This window comes from Rhipicephalus microplus, chromosome 7, assembly GCF_043290135.1.
Source record: "Rhipicephalus microplus isolate Deutch F79 chromosome 7, USDA_Rmic, whole genome shotgun sequence".
Lineage (NCBI taxonomy): Eukaryota > Metazoa > Arthropoda > Arachnida > Ixodida > Ixodidae > Rhipicephalus > Rhipicephalus microplus.
In genome coordinates this window covers 19,419,458-19,444,891 of record NC_134706.1, presented here as the reverse complement: position 1 = coordinate 19,444,891, position 25,434 = coordinate 19,419,458, and the positions used below count along the sequence as shown (strand labels likewise).

The 25,434-nt window shown below is 48.7% G+C and overlaps 1 protein-coding gene across 1 annotated transcript in view; it reads right to left on the bottom strand.

Moving 5' to 3' along the window:
* Positions 1–1,243: 1,243 nt before the first annotated feature.
* The window catches only part of LOC142767191 (carbohydrate sulfotransferase 12-like), a 53,341-nt gene continuing 29,150 nt past the window's right edge, over positions 1,244–25,434 (bottom strand). The window contains exon 3 of the mRNA XM_075868416.1: positions 1,244–2,677. Coding sequence (XP_075724531.1) covers positions 2,153–2,677 — 525 coding nt within the window. The 3' untranslated portion in view covers positions 1,244–2,152. The remainder of the gene's footprint in view (positions 2,678–25,434) is intronic.

Genomic DNA, 25,434 nt, shown 5'->3' with positions numbered 1-25,434 from the left:
TTTTCATTGCTGAAAATGCCCACCATACCGACATCCGATGATCACCACTGCAGTCTAGTTCACCCGAACGAGACGCCAGACTCCGAGCAAGAGGTTCTACGTGCCAACTCCATTTTTAAAGTAGTTGTGCCCCCTCGTTCGAAATCAAATCGTGGTGCCCCTGGTTTGCAACGATGACCGTTACAGCAACCATGGCCACAAAGCCCAGTGACATGTGTGATGGGCACCCGCTGCCTCCCATGAGCGAAGCCGGTATACGACCAACCACAGTAATGGTGGCCTCTCTAGGTTTATAGCACCTGATATGCATGACATACCTGACATTGATTGGGCCGGTTTACTTTATTGAAATGACATGGCGTCGTGTTGGCGCTGTGGTGTAGTTCACGGTCGTACCTCTGGTGCACGACTGGCAGTGCGGGTCATGGTATCGCACAGCTGTTACCAATCGCCAGGAAGTTCGAGGTAGTTCCTCCGGTGCTGAGAATATGAGTCGTGGTGTCCTAGTCGCTGTCACCACAAAGGCACAATGGCTACTAGCAAGGATGGCGCGTGGCAGACAGTCACAACGCTGACAAGCCGACGTAGCCGAGGTGTGACTTTCACTCAGAGGCTGAGCAAGGGGGCCAAGCGTTTAGCAAAAAAATAACAACATTAGAGCAGGTAAATTTTTTTGTCGTACAAAGCCTCCCAGCATGACAAAGTTGGCTCGGGTGACAGCCCTGACGGGGGGCCGGCATGACCCTAAATAACGCATACCCTTACAAAAATTCTTATTAAAAACAAAGAGAAGTTATTGAGCAATGACGACAGATGGCATTGAAAATACTTGACGGTTCAATTAAAATAACGTTGAGTAACTTGTTGACCGGGATTGAAATTAGCTCACAACTTTTAATTGAAAAGCCATCAATGAACTCGATAGAGAAACAACAGAATTATTGTTTACGAGATACTGAATTCCTCCATGGTATTTCAATAGAAATGAGTTAATGACTTTTTTATTGCAAAGTGCCCAACAAAAATATTGTCGACAAACTTTTGAAGCAAGTCAATGAGTATTGTGGAACCATTGATGATCAATAGAGTCAATCATTCGATGATATTCCGACAATAAAAAATCAATAGTAATTTTCACAAGGGATAGCCCATTGCCTCGTGTCTTCTTCACGGCGCATGGAGCGTGATCCACATCGTCCTCTCAATTTAAGGACGTGCTGCCACGCAGGGGGTCATTGACCGATCTATGAAACAAGTGCCTATTTATTAGTGAAGAGAAAAGAAAAATGCCCTTGTTTCTAGTCTCTTTTATTAGGGACATGGCTGAGCCCCTTGAGGGGAGGGAAAGGAGACTTGAAGGGGATAGAAAGAAAAAAGTGAGGAGATAGGGGAGTAGAAGAGGGGGTATTCTACCCTGGCACTAGCAGAAGGCCGACGCATCCTAATTAAATTACCACAGGGTTTAGCAGGTCCCACAAATTCCAAGAAAGCCCGTAGGGCTGGCAGTGGTGACCGCGAAGGGAAAAGAATGTTCTCCATAGATGTCGCTAGAAGCCCAACATGTTGGCAGCGGCTCATCAGTCTGCCGCAGGAGCAGATGATGTTCTTGAGAATTTCGGCATCGCCGCATCCGCTACACGCACCTTCGTTGGTCGTACCCGAACAGCACGAAGTAGTAGAAGTACTGCCGATGTAGTCTTCCCACCTGACTAGCGGTCAGTTGGGCGAAGTAGCAAAGTCGATGTTTCTTCCGAGGAGTTACAGCTCTCCAGCGTCTACGACTACTATACGGTGTCTTTAGACCCACACGTGACCACAATAGTGTCATGTCCTGTTCAGCCGTTTTACGGATGTCCCACAGGTGTACTGGGAGAGGCACTGCTTGCAACGTAAGTATTACGGAGCTAAAAGCCTGCGTATTCCCAACTCACCTTCACTGCAACAGGGAGTTTGTCGTGGGCCACATATGTCGCATACCAATATCTACGCAAAATCCAAAGGGAAGGAAGGGTCAGGATATTGCACCCGTAATCCGTGCATGTCTTGGGCCTGGATCTTACACAGACTTCTTGTTTCTGCACAGTGCAAGACGTCCCGTGCACACATTAAGGAACGTAACTGTCACATTCATATCAGCTGGCGGTGCAGTGATTCAACTATCAGGACCGGCGGTATAGTTTCGGTGGTCGTAGCCGAACAGCACAAAATCGTAGAAGTACTGCTGGTGCAGTCCTTCCACCTGACTCACCGTCAGTTGGTCGAAGTATTGTCGCCGGCGACGCTCCCGAGGAGTCTCGTTGCGATGCTCCAGTGTCGTTGACTCTGGTGGCACCTTGAAACCCATGCGTCGCCACAGCAGCGCCATGTCTCGTCCGGCCGTCTCCAGGTGTCCCACAAAGTTGTACCGAAAGAGACACGGCTCGCAACGGGAGTAGTACGGCGCCCAGTGGTCATCCCACTGGGATACAGGCACCCGAAGTAAGTAGTCCACGAACTGTGGAAAAGTGATGGCGCGGGTAGAGTTGGTCGTGGCGTCGTTGTTGCTGCTTCCGTTGTTGCCAGCCAGGATGCGGTCCCAGTAGACTTCGTAGAAGAAGCGTTCCCTGTCCCTGGGTTTTCCGGCCTTGTCCTCGAAGGCCGAGACTAGACGCTCGAAGGGGTGCCGCACGAAAAGAACCTGCGGATCGAAACGTTAGGACAGTTATTGGCTGACCGTGTCTAAAAGGCGTAGCGAGAATATCTCTATTTTGGCGGCAGGTTCGTTCCGCACCTTGAATGATCAATTTTCGTGTGCCCGTATTCATGTGTGCGGACCCCCGACATCCCGTCTACGTCAATGCCGTGACTGAATCTGCGTATTTAGGGTGTTTAGAGGCATAGGCGTAGGCGGGATCGGGGGTTCGCCTCACGCTCGATATTTATTCGGGACATCGCAGTGATGGGGGCTGCGATGATGGGCTACGTGTGCTCCTACAGTAGCTATCTTAATTATGAGAATTCTAATAGTAGCACACATGTTCACCACAAATGTACAGTGAATAACCAAGTGCTGTGCTGCTGTTACTAACCTTAGCATTACTAATAGTGCAGTCTCACCACCAAGGCGAGTCACTTTTCTGAGTAAGAAGCACCGCTGGATTCTGCAGCAAATATCCCACGTGCCGTGGCGTGATAACCGGACGAAGCCTACAACTTTTAAAATGTACAGGAAAGACTCAAGATACTGCGCTAAACGACTGTTTATTCCAAACGGGAACGCATAGGACGCTCAGAAGCAGCGATGGCACCGGGGAAGATATAAACCCAGTTTGACGAATTTGGTTCGGTGTGAAGGTTTCAAAGGTTGGAAGACATCGACAGCAACTCTAGTACAAGGAGAACGCCGTAGGCGTCCGCGTCAAGGGCTGACCGCACGAAAGAAGTTTCTGTGATACAACTATTCACGTAATCGGTTGTATTGTTAGCTTCATAATAAACATCTGTTCATCACCATGCACATTGTGTTATTGCACTAGAAGAATCTTTTAATAGAGCATCGCCATGTTTGTCGTCTGGCCTTCATTGCCAAGATTATTTGTTCGGTCCCCAACTATGGAATCAGTATTTCAGCGTTGCTTTTGTGAGCAAGTATGAGTACGGTGTCCGCACTCAGCGTCTTTTATGTTTTTTAGAGTGGAGCACTCTAAACTCCCGATTCGTTTCCCATCCGTGCATATCACGTGGCTTGACCATGCTCTCAGTGAAGCGCGCAGTACAGGTCGTTAGAAGCCTATGCTCAATTGATGAAAATTAACCAGCAAGGCCAAAAATATTTTAATTAACAGAAATGACCGAAAATTTATATTGAATTAACTAGAAATCGCATAAAAACGTTTTTGAAAGCTGTGGCTGACTCAGGGGGTGCACGAAAAACGGTGCAACGCCTCATCTCGCCTCACCCAGCGAGCAGTGGCCCATCCCCAAAGAACAACTCCGGCGACTTTTTTTACCACGTCAGGATAATGGTGCTTTTATGTTCCTGAGACACTCTTGTCACGCGGCCGATAGCAGAAATGCTCAACAGATCAGAGAGAGAGAGAGAAACAACTTTTATTGAAACGGCAAGTGTTAGAGGAATTGACTCCCCTCCCTTAGATGGCAGCTAGGAGTCCTTGGGCCCTAGCGGCATCTTCGGCTTGCCTGATGACCTGTAGTTGGTCCTCGATGCTTGAGCTTAGCAGCGCGGTCTCCCACTGCTCCGTATTCATGTATGTGTTTGGCCCCTTCACGATGTTGGGGCAAGCCCAGATAATGTGTTTGAGGTCCGCCCGCTGATTGCAGTGTTTACATCTGTCTGAGTAGAGGTCCGGGTAACAATGATTATAAGCGATTGGGTTTGGGAACGTGTTTGTTTGTAATAGGCGCCACGCTGTCGCCTGCTGCTTATTTAATGAGGAGTGTGGTGGCGGGTAATGCTGCCTCCCTAATCTGTAGTGCTTGGTAATTTCGTTGTAACTGAACATGCGGTCTCTCTCCGCACGCGGGCTCCGCGTCATTCCTGCCCCTGCTCGGCTCGCTAACTCTCGAGCTAGGGTGTGTGCGGTTTCATTGCCCGGGAGGGAGGAGTGGGCGGGCGTCCATATAACATAAACGTCGCGCTCTCCGCGAAAGTTATTTAAGATTCTTAACGCCTCTTTCGAGACCCTTCCGTTAGCGAAGTTATGAATCGCGGTTTTAGAATCACTGATTACGACGCTGGCCCTTGTGGACGCAAGCGTCAGCGCTATGGCCGTTTCTTCAGCGATTTCCGAATTTCCTGTTTTAATGGTGCCGCTAGCAAGCAGGTGGCCCGCTTGATTTGAAGCGACTATTGCCATGTGTCGACCGTCTGTATATTCGGCTGCATCTACATATACCACGTCCGCGTCATGTTGAAACCTCTTGTGCAGTGCTCTCGCTCTTGCATTCCTCCGCTCCCGGTGATGTTCGGGGTGCATGTTTCTGGGTAACGGAGGTATTATGATGCGCTCTCTGGTTTCTTTTGGGATATCGTATTTATTGCCGCTTTGGCCAGCGTACGTTATTGCAAGTTTGTGCAGGATGTGTCTTCCCGTGTTGCTTTGCGCGAGTCGTTCATATTGCGCTATCATATGAGCCTCAATAAGTTCGTCTAGCGTGTTATGCATTCCTAACGCTTCGAACTTTTCGTTAGACGTGGTGATCGGTAATCCGAGGGCTTGCTTATATGCTTTTTTAATTATGCATTCTATCTTTTGTTTTTCCGCCACTTGCAACTTGAGGTATGGGGTCACATACACTATGCGGCTGACGACGAAGGCTTGGATGAGCTGCACTAAGTTGTGTTCTTTTACGCCGTAGTTTTTGTTGGCGATTCTTCGAATCATTCGAATGGTTTGTTGGGTGTTGTTATCCAGGAACTTTATTGCTTCCCCGTTATGTCCGTTCTCGGATATTCGGAGTCCCAGAACTCTTATGTGTTGTACCTGAGGTATTGGGTAACCGCCTGCTAAGATTGTGATGTTGTGTCGTTCGTGAATGCGCTTGCGACCTCTGCGTGTAGGTCTGTAGAGTAATAACTCCGATTTTTGAGGAGAGCATTTTAGGCCATTGTTCTCCACGTATCGCTCTACCGTATTTACTGCTTGTTGTAAAATCTCTTCTATGTGACCGTCGCTCCCGCCCGTCACCCATAGGGTGATGTCATCCGCATAGATACTGTGCTGAAGCCCTTCGACGCGTTCCAGCTCTGAGGGTAAACCAAGCATCGCCACGTTGAATAGGAAAGGGGAAAGCACCGAACCTTGTGGTGTTCCCTTGTTGCCTAGAACGAATTCTTCGGATTCCGCTTCCCCGGCCATGATTGTAGCTTTACGGTTGGTGAGAAAATCTTTTATGTAATCGTACACTCTCCGACCTACGTGTAGGTTTTGCAAGTTGCGCAATATGGCCTCGTGGGTGACGTTATCAAATGCCTTCTGCAGGTCAAGGCCCAGAATGGCTTTTGTATCCAGGGTGTGCGTTTCGGCGTCTATGATTTGATTCTTTAGCTGCAACATGACGTCTTGCTTCGAGAGTCTTGGTCGAAAGCCGATCATGGTGTGTGGGTATAGCTCGTTGTCGTCCATGTATCTGACGAGACGCGTTAAAATTACTTTTTCCATGAGCTTTCCAATGCAGGACGTCAATGAAATGGGCCTGAGATTTCCGATGAGCGGCTTTTTGCCCGGCTTGGGTATTAATATGATTTTGGCGGTTTTCCATTGCTGGAGTATGGCGCCCTTCTCCCAGCATTCGTTTATGTACTTTGTGAGAGCAGTGACGGATTCGTCATCTAACTTGCGAAGTGTTTTATTTGTTATACCGTCGGGACCCGGGACGGACTTGGGATTGAGTCGGCCGAGTTCGTATCGAATCTCTGCCTCTGTTATGGAGGCGTCGAGGTCGACGTTATCCTTCCCTTCGTACTCTGGGAGTCGTGCCTTTGTGGCATCTCCTATGTATGTCTGGCGTAGCTCGCGTAAGAGCTCTGCTTCTGTACCTGCGTAGCTGTGTAGTATCCGTTGCAGGTTTTGTCTTTGTGTTGTTTTCGTGCCTTCTGGATCAAGGAGGCCTCGGAGAATGTTCCAAGTTTTGGACATTCCGAACTGCCTGTTCATTAAAGTGCACATGCCTGCCCACTGCTGCTGGGACAGCCTATTTGCGTAGTCTTCTATGTCTCTGCCGAGCGCGACGATTCTCTTTCTTAGACGCCGGTTGTGCTTTTGACCTTTCCAGCGCTCTTGCAGGCTGCGTTTTGCCTCCCACATGTGTAAGAGCTTGCTGTCCATTTCTTCCATTCCTGCCTCTTCGGGAACATGTTTGGTGGCTTTCTGCACGCTACGCTGGAGTGTGTCTGTCCACTTCTGTATATCTTCGATGGTCTCTGTAGCATCGTCCTCTCTTATCTTACGAAAGGTGTCCCACTCGGTTAACATTATTTTTCTACCTTTCTTTTTACGCGGACCTGCTTGTAGAATTGTGCATACAATGTAGTGATCGCTGCCTAGATTTACGTTAGTGTTGGTCCAATGAGGGTTGGATATATTCTTTATGAATGTAAGGTCCGGCGTTGTGTCTCTACTGACGCTGTTCCCCATTCTGGTAGGGTCTTGTGGGTTAGTTATTAGCGTGAGCTCCTCGTGCTGCGCGTCGTTCCACAGGTTGCGGCCTTTAACGTTTTCGATGGTGTAACCCCAGGCGGCGTGTGGTGCGTTAAAGTCGCCCACGACGATCAGTGCTTGTCTGCCCGCTACGTTTAGCACTTTGCGGAAAAGCGAGCCAAACTTTACCTTTTGTCGTGGTGGACTGTACACGTTCAGCACAAACAAGCTTCCCTCCTTTTTTCGAGACGGGAGAATTTCTAGTAGGACGTGGTCTATGTTGCGTACGCCAGTATCGTGTTCTACAGCCATTATATTACGATGTATCAGTGTGGTTACTGTTGCTTTTTCAGCTAAAGTGCTATATGATTTGTATCCTGATAATTTTGCGGTCCCCCCAGTTTCCTGGAGGGCGATTACATCTGGTGCTTGCTTGGTTTTTACGAATTGCTGCAGGTTACCCCGCTTACGACGAAACCCACGACAATTCCACTGCCAAATCGTGTATTCATTAGGCGGCGCCATGTTGGCTACTCGAGTTTTCTATGCAGCTCTTCTCAGCCGCAGGTGGTCTGCTGTACGGCTTGCTCTTGACCGGCCCCGCTCCTGCGGGTCGGGCGTCTTTCGAGACGTTTTCCAGCTGCCCTACCCTACCCTCGAGGGCGTCGAACCTCTGAGACATTTCAACTCGCATCTGCGTTATCTGCTGTTGTAGGTCCGCGCGCATCTGTATGGATTGCTGCTGTAAACCTACGAACATTTCCTGAAACATGCCTTTTACTTCTCCGAGTGTAGAGTCGCTTTGCTCATCGGCGTTTTCCTTTGCCCTTCGTTTATGCGGTGGCGTTTCTCCACTCATCGACGCGGGAACGGGCGTCGCCGGAGCTCGAAGAGGTGTCGACGCCCTAATGGGTGTTGGCGTGGTATGGGTCATCTCTGAGTGTTTTGGGTTCTTAAGCTTAGCGTTTTCTACTTTAAGCATTTTTACCTCTTCCATTAGCGTCGCGTTTTCTCGCGTTATTTGCTCTAACAACTGTCTGATCTGTGTTATTTCCTGTTCTAAGGCGGACCCCGCGCGTGTAGGTGTAACAGCAGTGCCAGAGACCGCGTCTGCAAAGCTCACCTGTGCCTGAGTTTCTACCGCTCCTCGGCTGGATTGCAATCTTGACGTTGCCCTGGATCTCGATCGGGTTCTCGAACGGGTTCTGGACCGGGTCCTCGACCTTGGTCTGCGACCGGGCTGCTCCCGACTGTCCCCCTCGTATGGTCCCGGGGGTGAGCCTTCTGTGCGATGGCCTTCTGATCCCTGGGTGTTCTCGCTCGTTGCTTTGCCAGCTCGTTTGTTGTAGTCGTTGATGCCGTATGGTGTTTCGGCCTCCGCTTCTTCTCTTCTTCGTCGCTCCCAGCGTCTTCGCCGGACCAAATACGGTATCTTGTACTTTGCCTTGCAGCGTCTGTCTCCCGTAAAGTGAGCTTGCCCGCATAGCTGACATCTTGCTTCACACTGGTGTTTTTGCGGCGGGTTGGCCACGCCGCATCCTCTGCATATTTTTTCGTCTGGGTTGGGGCAAACGTCCGCCCTGTGTCCCAGCCTCCCACATTCGTAGCAAATGTCAATGTGTTTTCTGTATAGCGAGCACCGGACGATGAGCGCTCCGTATTTCACGTATCTCGGCACGTGAAGTCCGTCGAAGAGCACGATTACATTGTCTGTGTTGCCCATCCTCTTCGCGTGTAATATGCTTGGGTTTCTTGCTGTCACTAGGTTGTCTATAATATCTTCGGAACTTTCCTCTTGGGATATCCCTCTTATGAGTCCCTTAGATGTGTTTTCCGGCGCTGCTCTGTAGGCGCTGGCTTCGTGTTCTTGCTCTCCCACTCGGATCTTCGTGATGGCTCCGTACCGCCTGGCTCGCTCTTCGGACGGCGTGCTGACGACCACGATATTCTGCTTGTAGTTTATGCATATACTGTCTTCTTCTGCTGCTTCGCGACCGACGCCAGCGGCGTTTCTCAGGCAGCAGTATATGCGTGCCTGCCTGTGCTCCGAAACGCTGAGTCCTCCTCGTGGTCGCACGATCACTTTGTAGTCTTCTGCCGGTAGACGAGGAAGTCTGCTTGCATTAGCAATTTGTAGTATGGTTCGTTCACCTTTCCACTTGCTGTCCCCAGGCGCGCCCGTCGGCGCAGCAGCGTCTCTTAGCATAGTTCTCTTCGGGCCTGAAATCCCTACAGATGTTTTCGTGATGTTTCTTCTGCGGACTTCGCACCATCCGGCGTCGTTGGTAAAGTCCTCCGGTTGCATATCTTCTCCTTCCACTCTTACAACCTCCATCGTGGTGCTAGACGCGCCGTCGAGGCGTTCCGGGGTCGCCCCAGGCGTCCTCGTCGACGCGTTGGACCTAGCTCTCCCCGCCGCTGCGGCGGCAGACGCAATGTTTGATCTCCGTGGCGACTCAGAATTATCGGTGTCAGTGCCGAAAAAGCGGGCCCACCTTGCAATAGTTGGTATCCAGGTGTTCGGCTGAACTTCCTCCGTCGATTGGCGTAGAGACTTTAGCCAAGTTTTGCAATTTTTTAACAAAAATCATTTGAAAACTGCGGAGCCTACACAACGTGCGTCCGCACTCTGCGACTCCTAGCGTCCAACCTCCAGAAAAATATTTTAATCAGCGAAAAACCGCAACATCAAAACCGTGCCAAGTGCTCTTCTACGTGCGACGTAATTCTTTGCCTTAACCAGGGCCTCTGGGATGGCAGGCGCATCGCGGTTTGAGAAACATGCTGCACGCTCGTCATCTCGGAGGCCATGTCCGAAACCTGCCTCGTCGCGCATAACGCAGCCAGATAACATTACCTCTAAACGCCGTCGAAGTTCGCGCATGAGGCGATCGGCTAACATGCTTACACTGTTATGATGGATATATGGCTACAATGCTCCAGATAATATGGCGAATCGTGTGCGAACCTCAATGCAGGTCCTCTTTCCACCTATCGCACGCCCGCCAATACAGTTAAGGGAAACGCACGCCCACTCAAGAAGGCGCCCATAGAGAAACATACTTACATAAACAGAGCGGACACTCCCGTATGCCCCTGCGGCCGCACTAATGCGCTACTTTCCGCGCCACGACTGGCTGGTGAGACCCGATAATGTCTTCAGCATAAATGAAGTAAAAAAATTTTTTTTTCGGACGTTGGGATTGGAACCCGTGCCCTCATGCTCCGAAAGCGATTGTAGGCTACACACCCATGCTACCACAAAAGGAAGGCCTGTACAGTCAGTGCGCACATTTAAACCACATTAATGTGCAGCCTTTGTGCAAAACGAATGCAAAAAGACAACACTTTCTAGTTAGACTCTACTGATTTTTGTGGTAACACATTAAACGTCTTTAGCGGAACACGATACACAGCGAATATAAAAAATTGCAGTAATCAATCAGACTTCTTTGCGAAAATTTGATGCCAAACTTGGGCTCTCAGTGTCTACCTAAGGAGGCTATCAAATGTTTGTTTCGCAAAGAAGTAAAAGTGAGCATTAGTACGCAATTTAGCCGTTGGTCTGAGGCCCATATCAGGCTTAAGGGACGGCGTTATGCTCTCCCATTGTAGAGTACCTCGTGCTCTAAATCGTTAACAACTATTTCTAAACACACTTGTTCGGCCGCGGAAAGGCTCGAGTGGCCAGTCTATACGCAGTATATTTCTCTACGAAGTGCCAGCCAAACCCATAGCAGACAAGCAGACGCTGCTGTGGCACATCAGTTTCGTTCGTCCGCTTTGTACAAATCGACGACACCCACACAATGTTGCCGTTATTTCTGGCAAGCGAGGTGTGAGTTTGAAGGCAAGCTACAAAATCCACACGAAAAGAATCTGCCAAGCTCTGAAGCCTGCCGGTTGGCATGAATGGCGCAAACATGTAAACGAACGCACCCAGTGAATTTCATTGACCTTGAAAAACCGCCGGAGTTGGCCACACTCGTGCGTTGCATCGCGTCAGAGTGGAGGCTTTTTGACGCGGCTTAGCACCCTCTCCCTATGAAGAGAGAAAGCAAGCTGCGTGAAGCTGCGCTCCCTCACCCTTAGAAGAGAGAGGGTGGCGGCGTCGCTGCGTCAAAACGCCACGCGCTGACCCAATGTGACGCGTACGTGTCAGGCCTTTACGCTGTGTCGGAGCTGTGTAGCTACACCCGATGGGGAAACAACCTTACGAAACTTGGCTCGGATGGCGCCTATCTCAACTGTCCTAACAAGCGAGAAGTCGATACTGCGCACTAGAAAGTATACTGCACATGTTGCACACCGAGTTTTCGATCTTCCGTAGCAATATTCTACTCACGCTGGGGAAACGTGTATACCTGCTTACCTCAAACCCTGACTCGAAGGACGATTTGTCAAAGGGAACAGTGAAAACTGTACGAATAAGAACTGTTGGATGCCTACAATATATACTCATCGGGCTTCACCGTGGCGGAGGAGCCGTACGATTTTTTGTGAGCGGTACTGTTGTCCGCTACTGCTGTTGTGCTGTGACAACCGCTCGCCGATTCACTCCTTGACAAAGTTAAATTAGCCCCCCTCAACCTTCCTTTCCTTGCACTCGATCATGGCGGAATTCTAATCGAACAGCCATTTATACTTCTCGCTTCCCAGGAGTAGATACACGCCGGGTTCTCAGTTAGGAGCGGCGGACACTGGTTGGGAGAATGGCAAGGTTTCACCCCCCCACCCCGCCCTGTCACTGAACGAGTACGAAGAAGAAGCAGCCGTGTCCTTTTCGTTCTTTTGTGTCTTGTCACCGTGCGCTGCTTGAGAAATAAACGTGCACCAACTCGTCCAACCTTTAACGTTACGAAGAAGCAGCTTCACGATGGATGCATAAACCAAAACAAACGGAACTCACTAATGACGTGCCGTTTACAGCGGCCTACCTTTGGAAACCGGCTTCACGGGAGTAAAAAGGGTATGTACTGTCAACTTGGTATAGTAAACACTTCTTGAAGTACATCACAGGAATTCAGTCATCATTGTCGCCAGAAATCTGGTTGGACGTAACCATATATATTGGATTGTGGGTTTGTGTAAAATGGCGACTATGAAAGGCGCCTGGATCCGGACGATTATGACGTGGAGAAAGCAAATGTGAAATCCAGTGCTTTGGCTGAGCGTGCTTCCGGGAGATACACAAGATACTGGTAGAATCCACGTGTTCTACACAGCAAAAAACAAAAAGCAAAAACAAACAAACTGTCACACGGATGTATCCAAGCTGGCGCACATGCTCTGGGAATGCTATGCAATGTACACCTAACCCCGACACTACTTCGGCCACGTGGGAGGCTGCCCTAGGCAGCTCCGTCCTGGCCGACCAGCTTGGACCGTCCAGCAGGCCCGCAAAGTGGCCTGCTTGGCCTAACAGTCCCTACGTGGGAGTCACCTTCCATGACCACAATAAAATTTCGCAACCAACCCACCAACACGGCGTCCTCATCTTGAGTCGCCCGTGATACAGACCACTTCGTGCACTCTCAACAGGAATGATGGCAATCTAATGTGTGTGCGCTGCCTGCGTGATATATTCGAGCGCACAGAAGGCGATCTGCTCGAACACATGTATTTATTTTACTTGTGAAGAAGGCTCCTCTGTAGGAGACAAAAGGTCGTTTTTATACGCGATTAGCTTACGGCGGAGTTCAAGACCGGTATGCGGCGTTCCCACTCTTTACGCGCATGCGCAACAGCTGGCCCAAGCACTTCCAGAGCGCGCTCACGCATACTGGCACGTCCCGGCCCGTGTAAGGGTTTACGTGCTGCGACACTGAGGCCTCTCCCCCTTACACTCTCTCAGCAATCGTGTGATGGTGTCGGGATACGAGGTTCTGCACATACACCCACGTGGCACGCTCCAACTAGAGTTCGTGACGAGTGACAGCAACAGAAACTACTGAGCTATTTCGTGGTGTCCTTCACTTGCAATGTCGCATTAACACCTGGCAATTGGTTCGTAAGGAACGGAGCTTTAAGTCGACCCATGCGCCGCTGCGCAAGCTGCTCACGGTTGAGGTGATGTAATATTTTTTGCGTGTTTCGAAATTCACTTTGATCGGCGGAGTGCCTACACCTTTTTTTTTACCATCATCAGATAATCAGAAGCCATATCTGACTGAGTAAATATATGGGATTCACTCGGCCCTTCTACCCGAAATTTTCATAGAAAGAGCGCCCCCCCCCCTGCACCCCCCCCCCCCCTGTCGGTTCGCCTGCCTATCCTGAAACTCACGCTCACCCTGGTTTACTGTCGCAGCTTGCTAAGAGGCCAGTGCGTGGGGCAATTCGAAACACCCGCTCGTTGAACGAGGAGTGCAATGCGTCGTCCTCCCGTTTGCCGAGGGTGGCGTTGATCCGCAGCAAGGAGGCGAACAGGGATTTCTGCGATGTCGAAGCTACCTGCGTCACCGTGAAAGGTAATGCGTACGCTGATTAGTGCTATGATGTACTCGTGGCGGGATGAAATAAGTGGTTACAGCAGAAGAGACATGATGAAACATCTGTGGCCCGTCGACAAATTCAAAATTCTCGTACGACGAAGTTCCTTGTGCGCGATGACCGAGTCCCCAGATCACCTGAAAGAGGGGGTGGGGGGTAGCAAAAAGTCTGCAACATACATTGTTTTACTTTGTCGGACTGGTTTCGTCATCGTTTGACGAATAGGGTTATGATCACGCGAGCTTCTGATGGCAATGGTGGCCGAAGGTTTCTGGTGTTGCATTGCAAGAAATGCTTACTTCCTGTTTTTACTATTAGAAAGCCAAGGACCAAATTCAGGCCGCTGTAAAAAGCATGTAATAGCTTCATTTTCATTTTTAAGCCATTGAAAAACTTGTTTTTTGAACTCGACCAGGGGTGCCCCACCGCGGTGTTCTAGTGGCTAAGGTACTCGGCTGCTGACCCGCAGGTCGCGGGTTCAAATGCCGGCTGCGACAGCTGCATTCCCGATGGAGGCGGAAATGTTGTAGGCCTGTGTACTCAGATTAGGGTGCACGTTAAAGAACCCCAGGTGGTCAAAATTTCCGGAGCCCTCCACTACGGCGTCTCTCATAATCAAATGGTGGTTTTGGGACGTTAAACCCAACAAATCAAATCAACAAATATAGTGTGATGCGCTAAGTTATCAATACAAATCTGGATTAAAGCCTGAAGAAACTTCGTCAGCTACGTGTAAAATTTAAAGTCTCATCGCAGACCACCCTTAACCTAGTATTGAAGAGAATTCGTGTGAACAGCTCGAAGGACCGCAGAAGAGCCTCTGCAATGTCTGAAAACTTTGTTGCCTAGGGCAGGAATGGAACAAAGAGTGCTGGTATGAAATAGAAAACCTGTTTCCAATAGACATGGCTTCTATACCTACTGAGAACACACTATGCCTATCCACAATTCAGGATCTATGCAGCTGCGTGGACAGTATGTGCCAATGTGTGGTTTCTGATGAGGACAGCTTTACTACCCCATACAGCACTGCACATGATCCAACCCTCCATTGTTTGCTGCCAGTACTTAGCAAGAGTAATCAAAATCACACCAACTGTGTGCACATGACGGTGTATCTGAAATTTCCCAGCCGACTCCGTATGCCTGTGAAAATTGATCGTGTCAAAATGGACGCATAGTGGATGGCGGAGCTTCCTCGTCCAGGGGTCGAGTCGACATCAAATTGTTTGTATGCAGTACACACTCTTTAAAGACCCATATGCTCTGGAGCCCCGTGTACTCAGATTTGGGTGCACGTTAAAGAACCCCAGGTGGTCTAAATTTCCGGAGCCCTCCACTACGGCGTCTCTCATAATCATATGGTGGTTTTGGGACGTTAAACCCCACAAATCTATCCATCCATATGCTCTGGAGCGGTGGTCAGCAACACTGACCACCTCATGGCAGCTATATCACAAGCAGCAGTTTTTTTTTTCGTGTGTCCAATATAGTTTTCGTAAACTTTTCTCAAAATGCTTGTACCGAAATTAGATATTAAAAATGAAGACGTTTTCTGTGCGTCAAAAAGTAAGGCATGTTGTTCGGTGCATCTAATTGCACTACATGTGACACTGTCTATATCACAAAACATGTAGCCGAAGAACCTTGGCGCAATCACAGAACTGCCATCTTATCCAGCGATCTAGTAGCGTTGCATCTTTAACAACGTCCTCTCCAAGTTCAAACACAAAGACCGTTTAGTAGCTTGTTTGTTTTGTCTGCAGACAGCGCGACAATAAGCGAATCTCAACTGCCTCAGAGATTGTCGCCACTGGCGTATTTGTATTTCGCTTCTTGCAGTCAAAGTTTTAGTTTCTTAAAAACATTGCACTGCGTGCAAAATGTTGCATGGAGCGTGAGGTAGTTTTGCAAATCATAAGCGCTGTTGCGGGAACGCTACAATGCCAATCTCGCGATTTTCAAAAACGCTAGCGCCATCTGTTATTTGTATAGTGAAACGGTACGGTGCTCATAAAACCCGCGTTGTATAGTCAGCATAGCTACCGCAGCCGTGGCCTCGTGGTTGAGTGTCCGCTTCGGCTTCGGGAGGTCGTGGGTTCAAACCCGCGTTACCGCCGGTCACCCACCGGTTTTCCAAATGGGCACAGGCGTGCCCCGGCCCGACACTCGGCTTCTTCAGGGGTGAAACGTCTGGGAAAGGCAGCCTACGCCATTCAAATCCCGTCAAAGCATGTGAGCAACCACTGACCTGCAAAGGGAAGGAAAGGTGATTTGTGAAAAAAATCGCTCAGTTAAATCGCTAAGACGTGCCGCGCTCAGTCGCCGCTGTACTAAACTCGAGAAACCGGTGTTCAACACCGCGTACAAAAACTTACTACCGTGCTCCGCACGCCTCACTCACCACGAGTGCGAGCAGCACGTTGCGCGGTTACCGCTCACAGACCGCGTAACTGGCTCCTATCGCAACATGGTCGATGTGCATGACGGGTGGCACATCGGTGGGGCTCCTTTTTTGTTTTTTTTTTCGTATAACGAACGACCAGATCGCCCCGGTGGTAAAGATTCGAACCGCCACCGCTGGGCACACCCTCTAAATGCGCGTCATGGCGAAAACGATGGCCGTAGTTCAGCTGGTAGAGAATATCGGATGCATTATTCGAAGGTCGCAGGTTCGGTCCCTGCCAGCGGCAAGTTGTCATTTTCTGCCAGTTCTGATTACTGTTTTGTGTCTGACTAAGAAAGCAACAACAACAACAAAAAAGGAGGCCTTGCACCTATATTTCCCTCAATTATTGCGAAGCGCCATTCATGTCTGCGGAAGCTAGGGATAAATCATTACGTATTATCAACGTGGTAAAAGCTAAACACAGTGCAATGTTAGAAAAGACGAACGAAAAAAAAAAAAAGACAGACAGGACGAGCGCTGACTAACAACTGACTGTTTTATTGCTTGGATGTGATTTATGCCAACGGGAGATTCGCCGATTCTGTCATAATGTAGACTCGGGGCCTAATGTTTGTTGAGCTCGAGAAAACGTTGCATTATTAAACACTTTATGACTGCATTCGACCGAGCTAGTGGATGTTAGCGCGTTTGAGAACAGGCTAGGTATCTAAATTCGAAGTTTCAGTTAGTCAAAGCAGCTCTTGCGTCGCATGGTTTTCAGTTTTTGGCGTGAACTGTTGTTTTTTGGGGGATGAGGGATCGAGGGGGGGGGGGCACCTGCCTAATTAAAATGGATTGAGAAGTGTTGCAGATTGGGCTAGTTGGTATGACATGATGATAGTTATAGCGCGAGAACAGAACGACAACGAAGAGACAAGAAGAACACGAGCGATATTGTCCTTCTTGTTTTTTTCTGTAGTCGTGCTGTTCTCACGCTATAACTATCAATAAAATTGACATTCTGAAAAAGCCCGACGTGACACACCTGGTACTGTGGCCCTATAACGCCCCTGCTTCACTGTGATATTATGCTCTAGTGTACTAGAATATACTCTAGTACACTATAATTATGCTAGGATTTATTGGCGTGATATCGATTGCTACGTGAGAAGAAATAATTAAACTCAGTACCTTTGAGAAATAAAACTCTGATAAGAAGATCCTCGATAAATGCAACAGGCTGTCGCGCGCTAACGAACCACACAATAAATAAACACGCGGAACGCGCAGTGCGGAGACAATTGCTACCAATTCAACTAAAAACAACAACAAAATACAGGACGTTAGCGCCTTCTGTTGTCTTTAAAACAAAGCTTGTTTGTTTTGTTTTTTTTAGTGTTGACAGATGGCGACACCAATACAAAATTTAGTAGAGACTCTTTGATCTGATATTTTGCAGGTTTCCGCAGATAAATTGCAGAAAGGGAACCAGTTACGCAGTGAAGCAGGTACTCGAGTTCTAGAAAGAGGTATATTCAAGGTCCATATTTCGGGCGAAACTGGACCGCTAGTTTTGTGCTAATCTGATTGCGGGGATGCCGTGAGCGACAGGCACCGACCAACCACGTTTGGAAGAAATTCACGCCACGCATACGATTACATTTTGCCCCTTGCATGCGTTTTCGTTCACAATTCACGCTGCACGGCTTAGTGTAGCCGTATATAGCGCATCACCAACCTACCACGCCACAGCAGTTGTGGCTTCGTTATACAAACAAAAAAGGGGTGAGGTCAAACAGTTCTCAAAGACGGAGTACCAGTCCGGTTTAAAGTCTAGCTCGTCGTAAATGTTTTTTTTTTTAGGTGGATAGCCCTTTGAATGAAGTCTGCACTTGAAGAGGTGGCGGGCTCCTGATTGCGGTCTTGCATTCGTGTCTTCCACAAGCTGTGCATACCCATGAGGAAAAACATATCATTTGGTACTTCATCAAGCGCTGCTGGTAGAAGATAACGTATTGTGTGAGAATTAATGACGAAACGTTTTTTCGGTGCTCGCTGAAGGACATCCCAAAACAATGTGGCATCTTTGCAGCTAACAAAGCAATGTTCAATCGTTTCCGGCACATCACATAGACGGCAGTTAACAGACGGAATGAAAATACCCTTTCTTTCTAACCATGTGTTTACCGCCAATGTTTCAGAGTGGAGTTTATAGAATAATGTTTTTGAATTCCGTAGAATGTACATTTTGCGCACTCGCTTGAGCACATCGTGGCCTGGAAGATTGGAGTACAGTGAGCGGTACAATGGAGGTGGGAAGAGTGTACTCAATAGGTCCTTATACAGCACCTTGCGTGATACCGTGTACAGGTAATCTACAGAAAAGTGGGCTTTAAGGAACTGAACTGCGAGGTAAACTTCCTGCGTGAATCCCCACAAGCATGGGCGTTCTGAGAAGGTCAATGAAACAATTAAATCTGGTAAGCAATCAACAAGTGTAACCTGCAAGAAGGAACGGATTACAGGATGGGAATTGTCTCGAAAAAAGAAGAATCAGGACACTATTTGCCATAGATAAAGGTGTTTTAGTCCTAACCCACCCTCACTAACAGGCTTGAATATATTATCACGACGCATGGGCTCAAAAGTCGAAGACCATATGAAAGTAGCGAAAATTCGATGGAAGCGTTGCATATAGAATCTTGCGCAATGAATAAGTTGCAATACATAGTAAATCTTTGACGCTAAGAAAGTATTTCAAGCTTCAGCTCTTCCAAATATCGAAAGTGGATAGGGAACAAATGTCTGGGCCTGTCGTTCAAGCTTAGGGACGCGTTCCTTCCAGTAATGCGCACTGAATCTATATGCATGCAATGGTACACAGAGGTATGTTGGAGGAGTTCTTCTCCAATTAATCCCTGCAAAGTGGTTCGGTGTTCTACCCACAAGCCAAACCACCGTCCTAAACATTTAGAGGCATTTAAACGAGCTTCTGATACTACGCCAAACTTTTGAATAGTATATACCACATTTTCGACACTTGGTTTATCTGTGCAAAAGAATGCGACATCGTCTGCATAAGCCAATACTTTAACCTCACTGCCTAATATACTAAAGCCACGAATGCAACTCGACTGTATTATGCTTAAGCACAGTGGTTCTAGATAAAGTGCAAATAAAATAGGTGACATCGGGCATACCTGTTTTACAGAAGAGCGAATATAAACTGGCTTGGAGAGTTGACCATTAACTATCAGACGTGTTGAGCATTCATTATAGCATAGTTTAATGCCTTTAAGTACAACTTTGCCAGCATTAGCTTGTTTGAGAAGAGAAAAAAGGAAGGAATGACAAACACGATCAAAAGCTTTTGCAAGGTCTACCTGTAGCATTGCAAGATGTTTTTGAGAACCCTGAGAGTATTGAAGCACTGTTGGAGCGACATGTATATTGGTTTGTATGGATCGACCTCTGATCCCACATGTCTGATGAGACTCAATGAGGATCGACCTATCAAATTGCAGCCTATTTGCTAATAGTTTCGCGAAAATTTTGTAGTCCACGTTTGACAGCGATATTGGTCTGTAGCCCTCGACGAAGCGAAGTTTTTTCTTGTCAGTTGTTTTTGGTAATAAAACACAGTGTGACTCTTGCAAAAAGATTGTGGGAGTGTATTCATGTCATAACTCATCTGAAAAATATTCAGCAATATAGGAGCAAGTGTTTTCTTGAAAGCTGTGTAAAATTCGCCTGAGATGCCATCAGGGCCCGGTGTTTTCAATAAAGGCAAGTTGTCGATTGCTTGCTCGATTTCCTGTATAGTAATGTGCCCACTAATGACTGCACAATCATTGTCCTTCAAGGGGTTCACAAGAGAAACAAAACTAGCCTTGAGGTGAGCGTCAAGATCATCAGAGGGAGAGCTAAATAAACTGTTATAGTACGTTTCCAACGCCAAAGTAATGTCTCCGTTATCTTTTATGAGCACATCGTTAATGTACAAGTCTGGAATAACTTTAGAAATCGCTTGGCGTTGCTCATCTAGTAAAGATTTGCGTGTTGGTTGCTCAGAATTTAAAGTGCGCTAGTTCCGAGATCTAATACGTGCCTCTTGGAAGCGAGCAGCATCATATCTCTGTAGTTGCGATTGCACTTTTGTTCGCTTGGTTTTGTCTTTATTGCGCAAATACTTTATTAAATACCATGAAAGAAAAAAAACGCAGCCATGGCTTCGTGGTAAAGTGGCCGCTTCAGCTACGGGAGGTCACGGGTTCGAATCCCACTGCCGCCGGGTACCCACCGGCTTCTACGAAATGGGCACAAGCGCTCCGTCGGCCTGGCCCTTTGGCTATTCAGGGGTCATGTCGCTTGGGAATTATAAAAGCCCGTGAGAAACTCGTGAGCACAAATCGTGTGACCCATTTGTTGTCACGGTTTTCTCCATCTATCTGGCTGTGGTCGGGGGCCATGGCGACGACGAAGCTTTTACGTCGCGGTAAACGACGAACATCGCTCCGAAGCAGAACGTGGTAGACGACGTGCACTGTGCCTACTTCGCCGAGAGCAGCGTGGACGCGATAGTTGCTCACGATGCCGCGCGACCTGACTCAATACGCATGCGCGGTGTGCCTGTGTGGGTGGCACTTTTTAAAAATAAAGAACAGTGCAGCTGTGCAAGTTGTAGAGCTAGACGTCCGCCGTTATTTCCCTGTCCAGGGGGATTTGACACCTCCCGCATTTTTTTTCTTCCTTTAGCGTTTCGTGTGGTACGAAAGTATTCACACGCCTTCACACCGACCACCAGTTGCCCAAGTTAGCCGTTCCACATGAACACTTCCCGAAAAAGAAACAAAAAAACAAAATACTGGGTACGGCCCTGGTCGTACTGTACTTGCAGAGTAACACGAATGTGAGGAAGCCCCGCCTCCGTAGAATGTCAGAAGAAGTTGTTGACGATTATACTGTTCTCGTCTAATGAAGTTTATTAATTGATCTGGGGGGTGTAGCGTCTCAAAACCACCATGCGATTATGAGAGACGCTGTAGTGGAGGGCTCCGGAAATTTCGACCACCTGGCGTTTTTTAACGTGCACCACAATGAAGGTTATATGCGATCATAAAATGCGCGTTTTCATCGCTCAACTCTCGGGAAATGAAGTAGGTATGTGCGATTTTTTTTTCTCGCAGACGACGGCAAGGGGACGAAGAAACCGTTATAGTCGTGAAAGGCGAGGTAGGCTCAAAGTCAACGTTTATCAGAGGGGCCATGAGTGGCTAACAACGTAAACGATTTTTTATGTGTGAATGTGTGAGTGCTGACCCCCCCCCCAAAAAAAAAGAAGAAAGGACGTAGAGTGCCGGGCTCCCAACCCGCCATCAGCATGACGTCGTACAGGTTTCGCATGACAGCACACTCTTTGTGACAGCTGGGGCAGATCCAGCTCACCAAGGAACCTTGATCAGTGCCGTGAAACCAACATATGCGCACTGAAAAACGGTAAAACACCGGTAAAACGTAAACGGATGTTCGCACTGGAACTACGGTCAATCCTTCACAAATAATATAACGAATTAGACAACCGTACGACTTACAAATCTCCAAAAAGTGTTTCAACACCACTAGTATTTCGTATTGAAATGCCCCTTCTCCTTGCCATAAAATCCCATGCCTGCTGACCTGAAGGAGAGGGCCCCGCCGCGGTGGTCTACAGTGGATAAGTTACTGGGCTGGTGATCCGCAGACCTCGGGATCAAATTCCGGCTGCGGCGGCCACATTTTTCGAAGCAGGCGAAAATGCTGTAGACCCGTGTGCTCAGATTTGGGTGCACGTCAAAGAACGCCAAATGGTCGAAATTGCCAGGGCCCTCCACTATGGCGCCTCTCGTAATCGTATGTTGTTTTCGGGACGTTGAACCCTACATATCAAATTAAATACTACAGGTCTGTGCACGATGAACGTTGAAAATGGCATGTATTTTCAGAGCCCTCCACTACGGCGCCTCTCAGAATCGCATGGTTTTGGTAAGCAATACCCTAGTGATTAAAGGTGAAGCCCCTACAAGTTCTATAGACATGAATTAAAGGGCCCCTCGCCACCTTGCGTTCAAAGACGGAGTGGTTTCCTTCTCGGCTTCGCTGCCCTTCATACAGGCGATATTTCCTCCTCGCCACGTATTTCTGAAAAAAAAAAAACACGTGCATGACGTCAGCCAGCGCCTCCTGTAGAAACATGCCAGAGGAATGGCTCGCGCTCCCAGTGGAGTTGGCCTGCCTTCAGTTTTAACAAGCTCCACGCGGTGGTGCTCGTGACCGACACTATCATCACGGCGGCGGGCGGTATCAGCCAATCGTTTTTCATCTGAGGCCCATAGGGGCGCGTCAGTCCAGAGTTGGTCGAGACCTGCAACTGTGCACCACTGTTTCGGAGGCTATGCAAAGTGTCGCGTTGTTGCACTGTCCGCCACAGGTGACGCTAGCGACCGAGAAAATTTTTAAATTGAAGGAGGGAAAGGGTATGGCAGGCATCTTTCTAGGGGAGGCGTTCCGTGAGCACTAAGCGTTGTCGCTCTTGAGGTTTCGCGATTGTCTGCTACGAGCTGTTATCACCGTTTGTGCAGTTGGAAAGACACAAAACTAAGGGAATTCAACGAATGGCGCACGGCAGTCATGCTTGGCATAGAAAAAACGAATGGGCGGCTGCATGGCAAAGCAGTAAAGGAGACAGTTCACGTCTGATATTTCGCGTACAGGGACCAATAGAGAGAATGTAGTAAATCACAGAGTCGTGGGAATCACAATTCATGCGTCACGAAGTTCACCAGAAGAGAAACCCCGGGAGAGAATAATGTGGCCACTGTTTTTCTTTTTTTTTTCATTTTCAGAGGCTGGTGGAGGGCCCTCTAATATTTAACTGCCCCATGTTTCCTGAAATGCGCGTTTGTACACCACACTACGAACATACATTCCTGCACTCTGAATGCTCTGAACATTGGTATGCTTCGAGGCCACGTCAAAACTATGGGTTTTAGGCATTGTGCTATTGTTTTTCAAAGTCAGTCAGTCAGTCGGTCGGTCGGTCAAGAACTTGATTAAAAGTTCATGAGGAGTTTAAACCACCAGGTGTCCACGACGGACATCGTAGCAGAGGCGACGCCCGAGTCGAGGCGGAAACGTGGTGGCGTTCCGGCAGTTCTTGGGCCCTCCGAACTGCCTCTAGTTGATGTTGGAGCTTCGGGCTCCTGAGTGCCTCTTGCCAGTCGGACTCACTGGTGAGAGGTCCCTGGGGTAACGCGGGACATTGCCAGAGCATGTGTACGAGTGAACAGTACATTTCTGTGCAGTCTGGGCATTGTCGATTTATGTCCGAGTTGTAACGGCTGAGTCGGCCCCGTGATCGTTGGTGTGCCAAATACACTAAATAATGTAAAATTTACTCGTGAAAATGTACGCGTACTATTTAGGCTATTTATATTCCATATATGCTTTGGTAAATGTCCTGATTGATACCTCCTTCTTGCACAACTTTGTTTTCGAATATAGCAAGTTGGTTCAAATGTGAACTGGATTGCTTTAATTGGGCCGTAGTGTTGACACCGTGAATCTGCGACGTGGGGCGTTGTCAAGCTGTGCTATGCAGGTTTGTTCCCTTATCCTAACCACTTAGTAAAAAATAGTATGCGGTAAATAAACTCAGCCCAAAAGAAAAGGGTGCCTCATTATCTAGTGTACCTTGCACAGCGATAACGTCAGGCACCACTGCAAATGTAAAAGCGGTGGCTTACTGTTATCAGAAAGCCATGGCGAACACGTGATAAGATAACGGGCTCGGGTGTGGAATGCTCGAGTGCCGGTATAATTCTACAAAGATCCGTATTTGCTACACTTTCATTGCTGAAAATATCCACCATACCGACATCCGAAGGTCACCACTGCCGTCTAGTTCACCCGAACGAGACGCCAGACTCCGCGCAAGAGGTTCTACGTGCCAACTTCATTGTTAAGGTAGTTGTGCCCCTTCGTGGGAAAGCAAATCGCGGTGCCCCTGGTTTGCAGTAATACCGCTACAGCAACCAGGGCCACAAAGCCCAGTGACATGTGTGATGGGCACCCGCTGCCTCCCATGAGCGAAGCCGGTATACGACCAACCACAGTAATGGTGGCCTCTCGAGGTTTATAGCACCTGATATGCATGACGTACCTGACAATGAATGATCCGGTTTACTTTATTGAAATGACAAAGGGTCGTGTTGGCGCTGTTGTGAAGTTTGAGGTCGTACCTCTGGTGCACGAATGGCAGTGCGGGTCATGGTATCGCACAGCTGCCACCAACTGCAAGGAAGTCCGAGGTCGTAGCTCCGGTACTCAGAGCACGAGTCGTGGTGTCCTAGCCGCTGTCACCACAAAGGCACAATGGCTACTAGCAAGGATGGCGCGTGGCAGACAGTGTTATGACCGCCATCGGTAGGCGCCATGCTGTCGCTGAGAAGCGTAGCCGGGCAGCGTTCCCACGCCTGGAACCGCAGTTTTCTTGGAACCAGCGTCGAGAGCTGACGGGGGAGCGGCGCTCTTTTAATCCTCAAACAAGTAGCCGAATGGCCGGCTGCCTATGCCCGCCAGGTATTGTCCCTGCTAGCCGGAGGATGAGCTGTAAGTCGTTCCAGAGAGGACAACAAAGACAGCGTCTTCCTTTGAAGAAACGGCGACCGCCGCCACAAAGTGCCCTGCTAATTGAGCGTACAGATTGGCGGACCGTTTGATGTCTGCTGTCCGAAGCTTGGAACCCCTCGACCAGTGACACACACGACGAGCAAGAGCCCCTCTGGCGCCACCTTTCAGTGCAGTGATCTTGACTCAAAATTGGATGTTCACGTGCGCCGTGCATGCTCGTACCTTTCACCTGTTGTGTGTGTGTGATTGGTGTTCCCCTCAAGAAGGAGGAGCCCGACAGGGCTTATAAGGACGCCGCCGAGTTCGGGACGTCGCTCTGAACCTTGCTCTGAACTGTGTAGCGGTTCAACCACCACGTTCGTGGTTTGTGAACTCCTAACCTACCATGCTGTAAATAAGTGTAAATAGTGCCATAAACCTGTTTGTTTTTCGTATCCCCATCTTGTAAGCGGTCGTTTCCTCAACCCGAAGCCACACCACGCTACCACAAGAGACCGGGTTTTGTTTTCGTATCCTCCAGCGACCTTCCTTCCGACCCGCAACAACTGGTTGGCAGAGGTGGGATACGACTCAGAACCCCGAGCCGCAACAACTGGTGAACAGCGGTGGGATCCCCAGCAACACGGGTCATCAGAGGTGGGATCCCCAGCAACACTGGTGGCAGCGGTGGGATTCGAAGCTACAAGTGACAACAACAGTCGGCCCAGGAGAAGCAGCTGGCTCGGGACATGGATCACGTATGGGTGA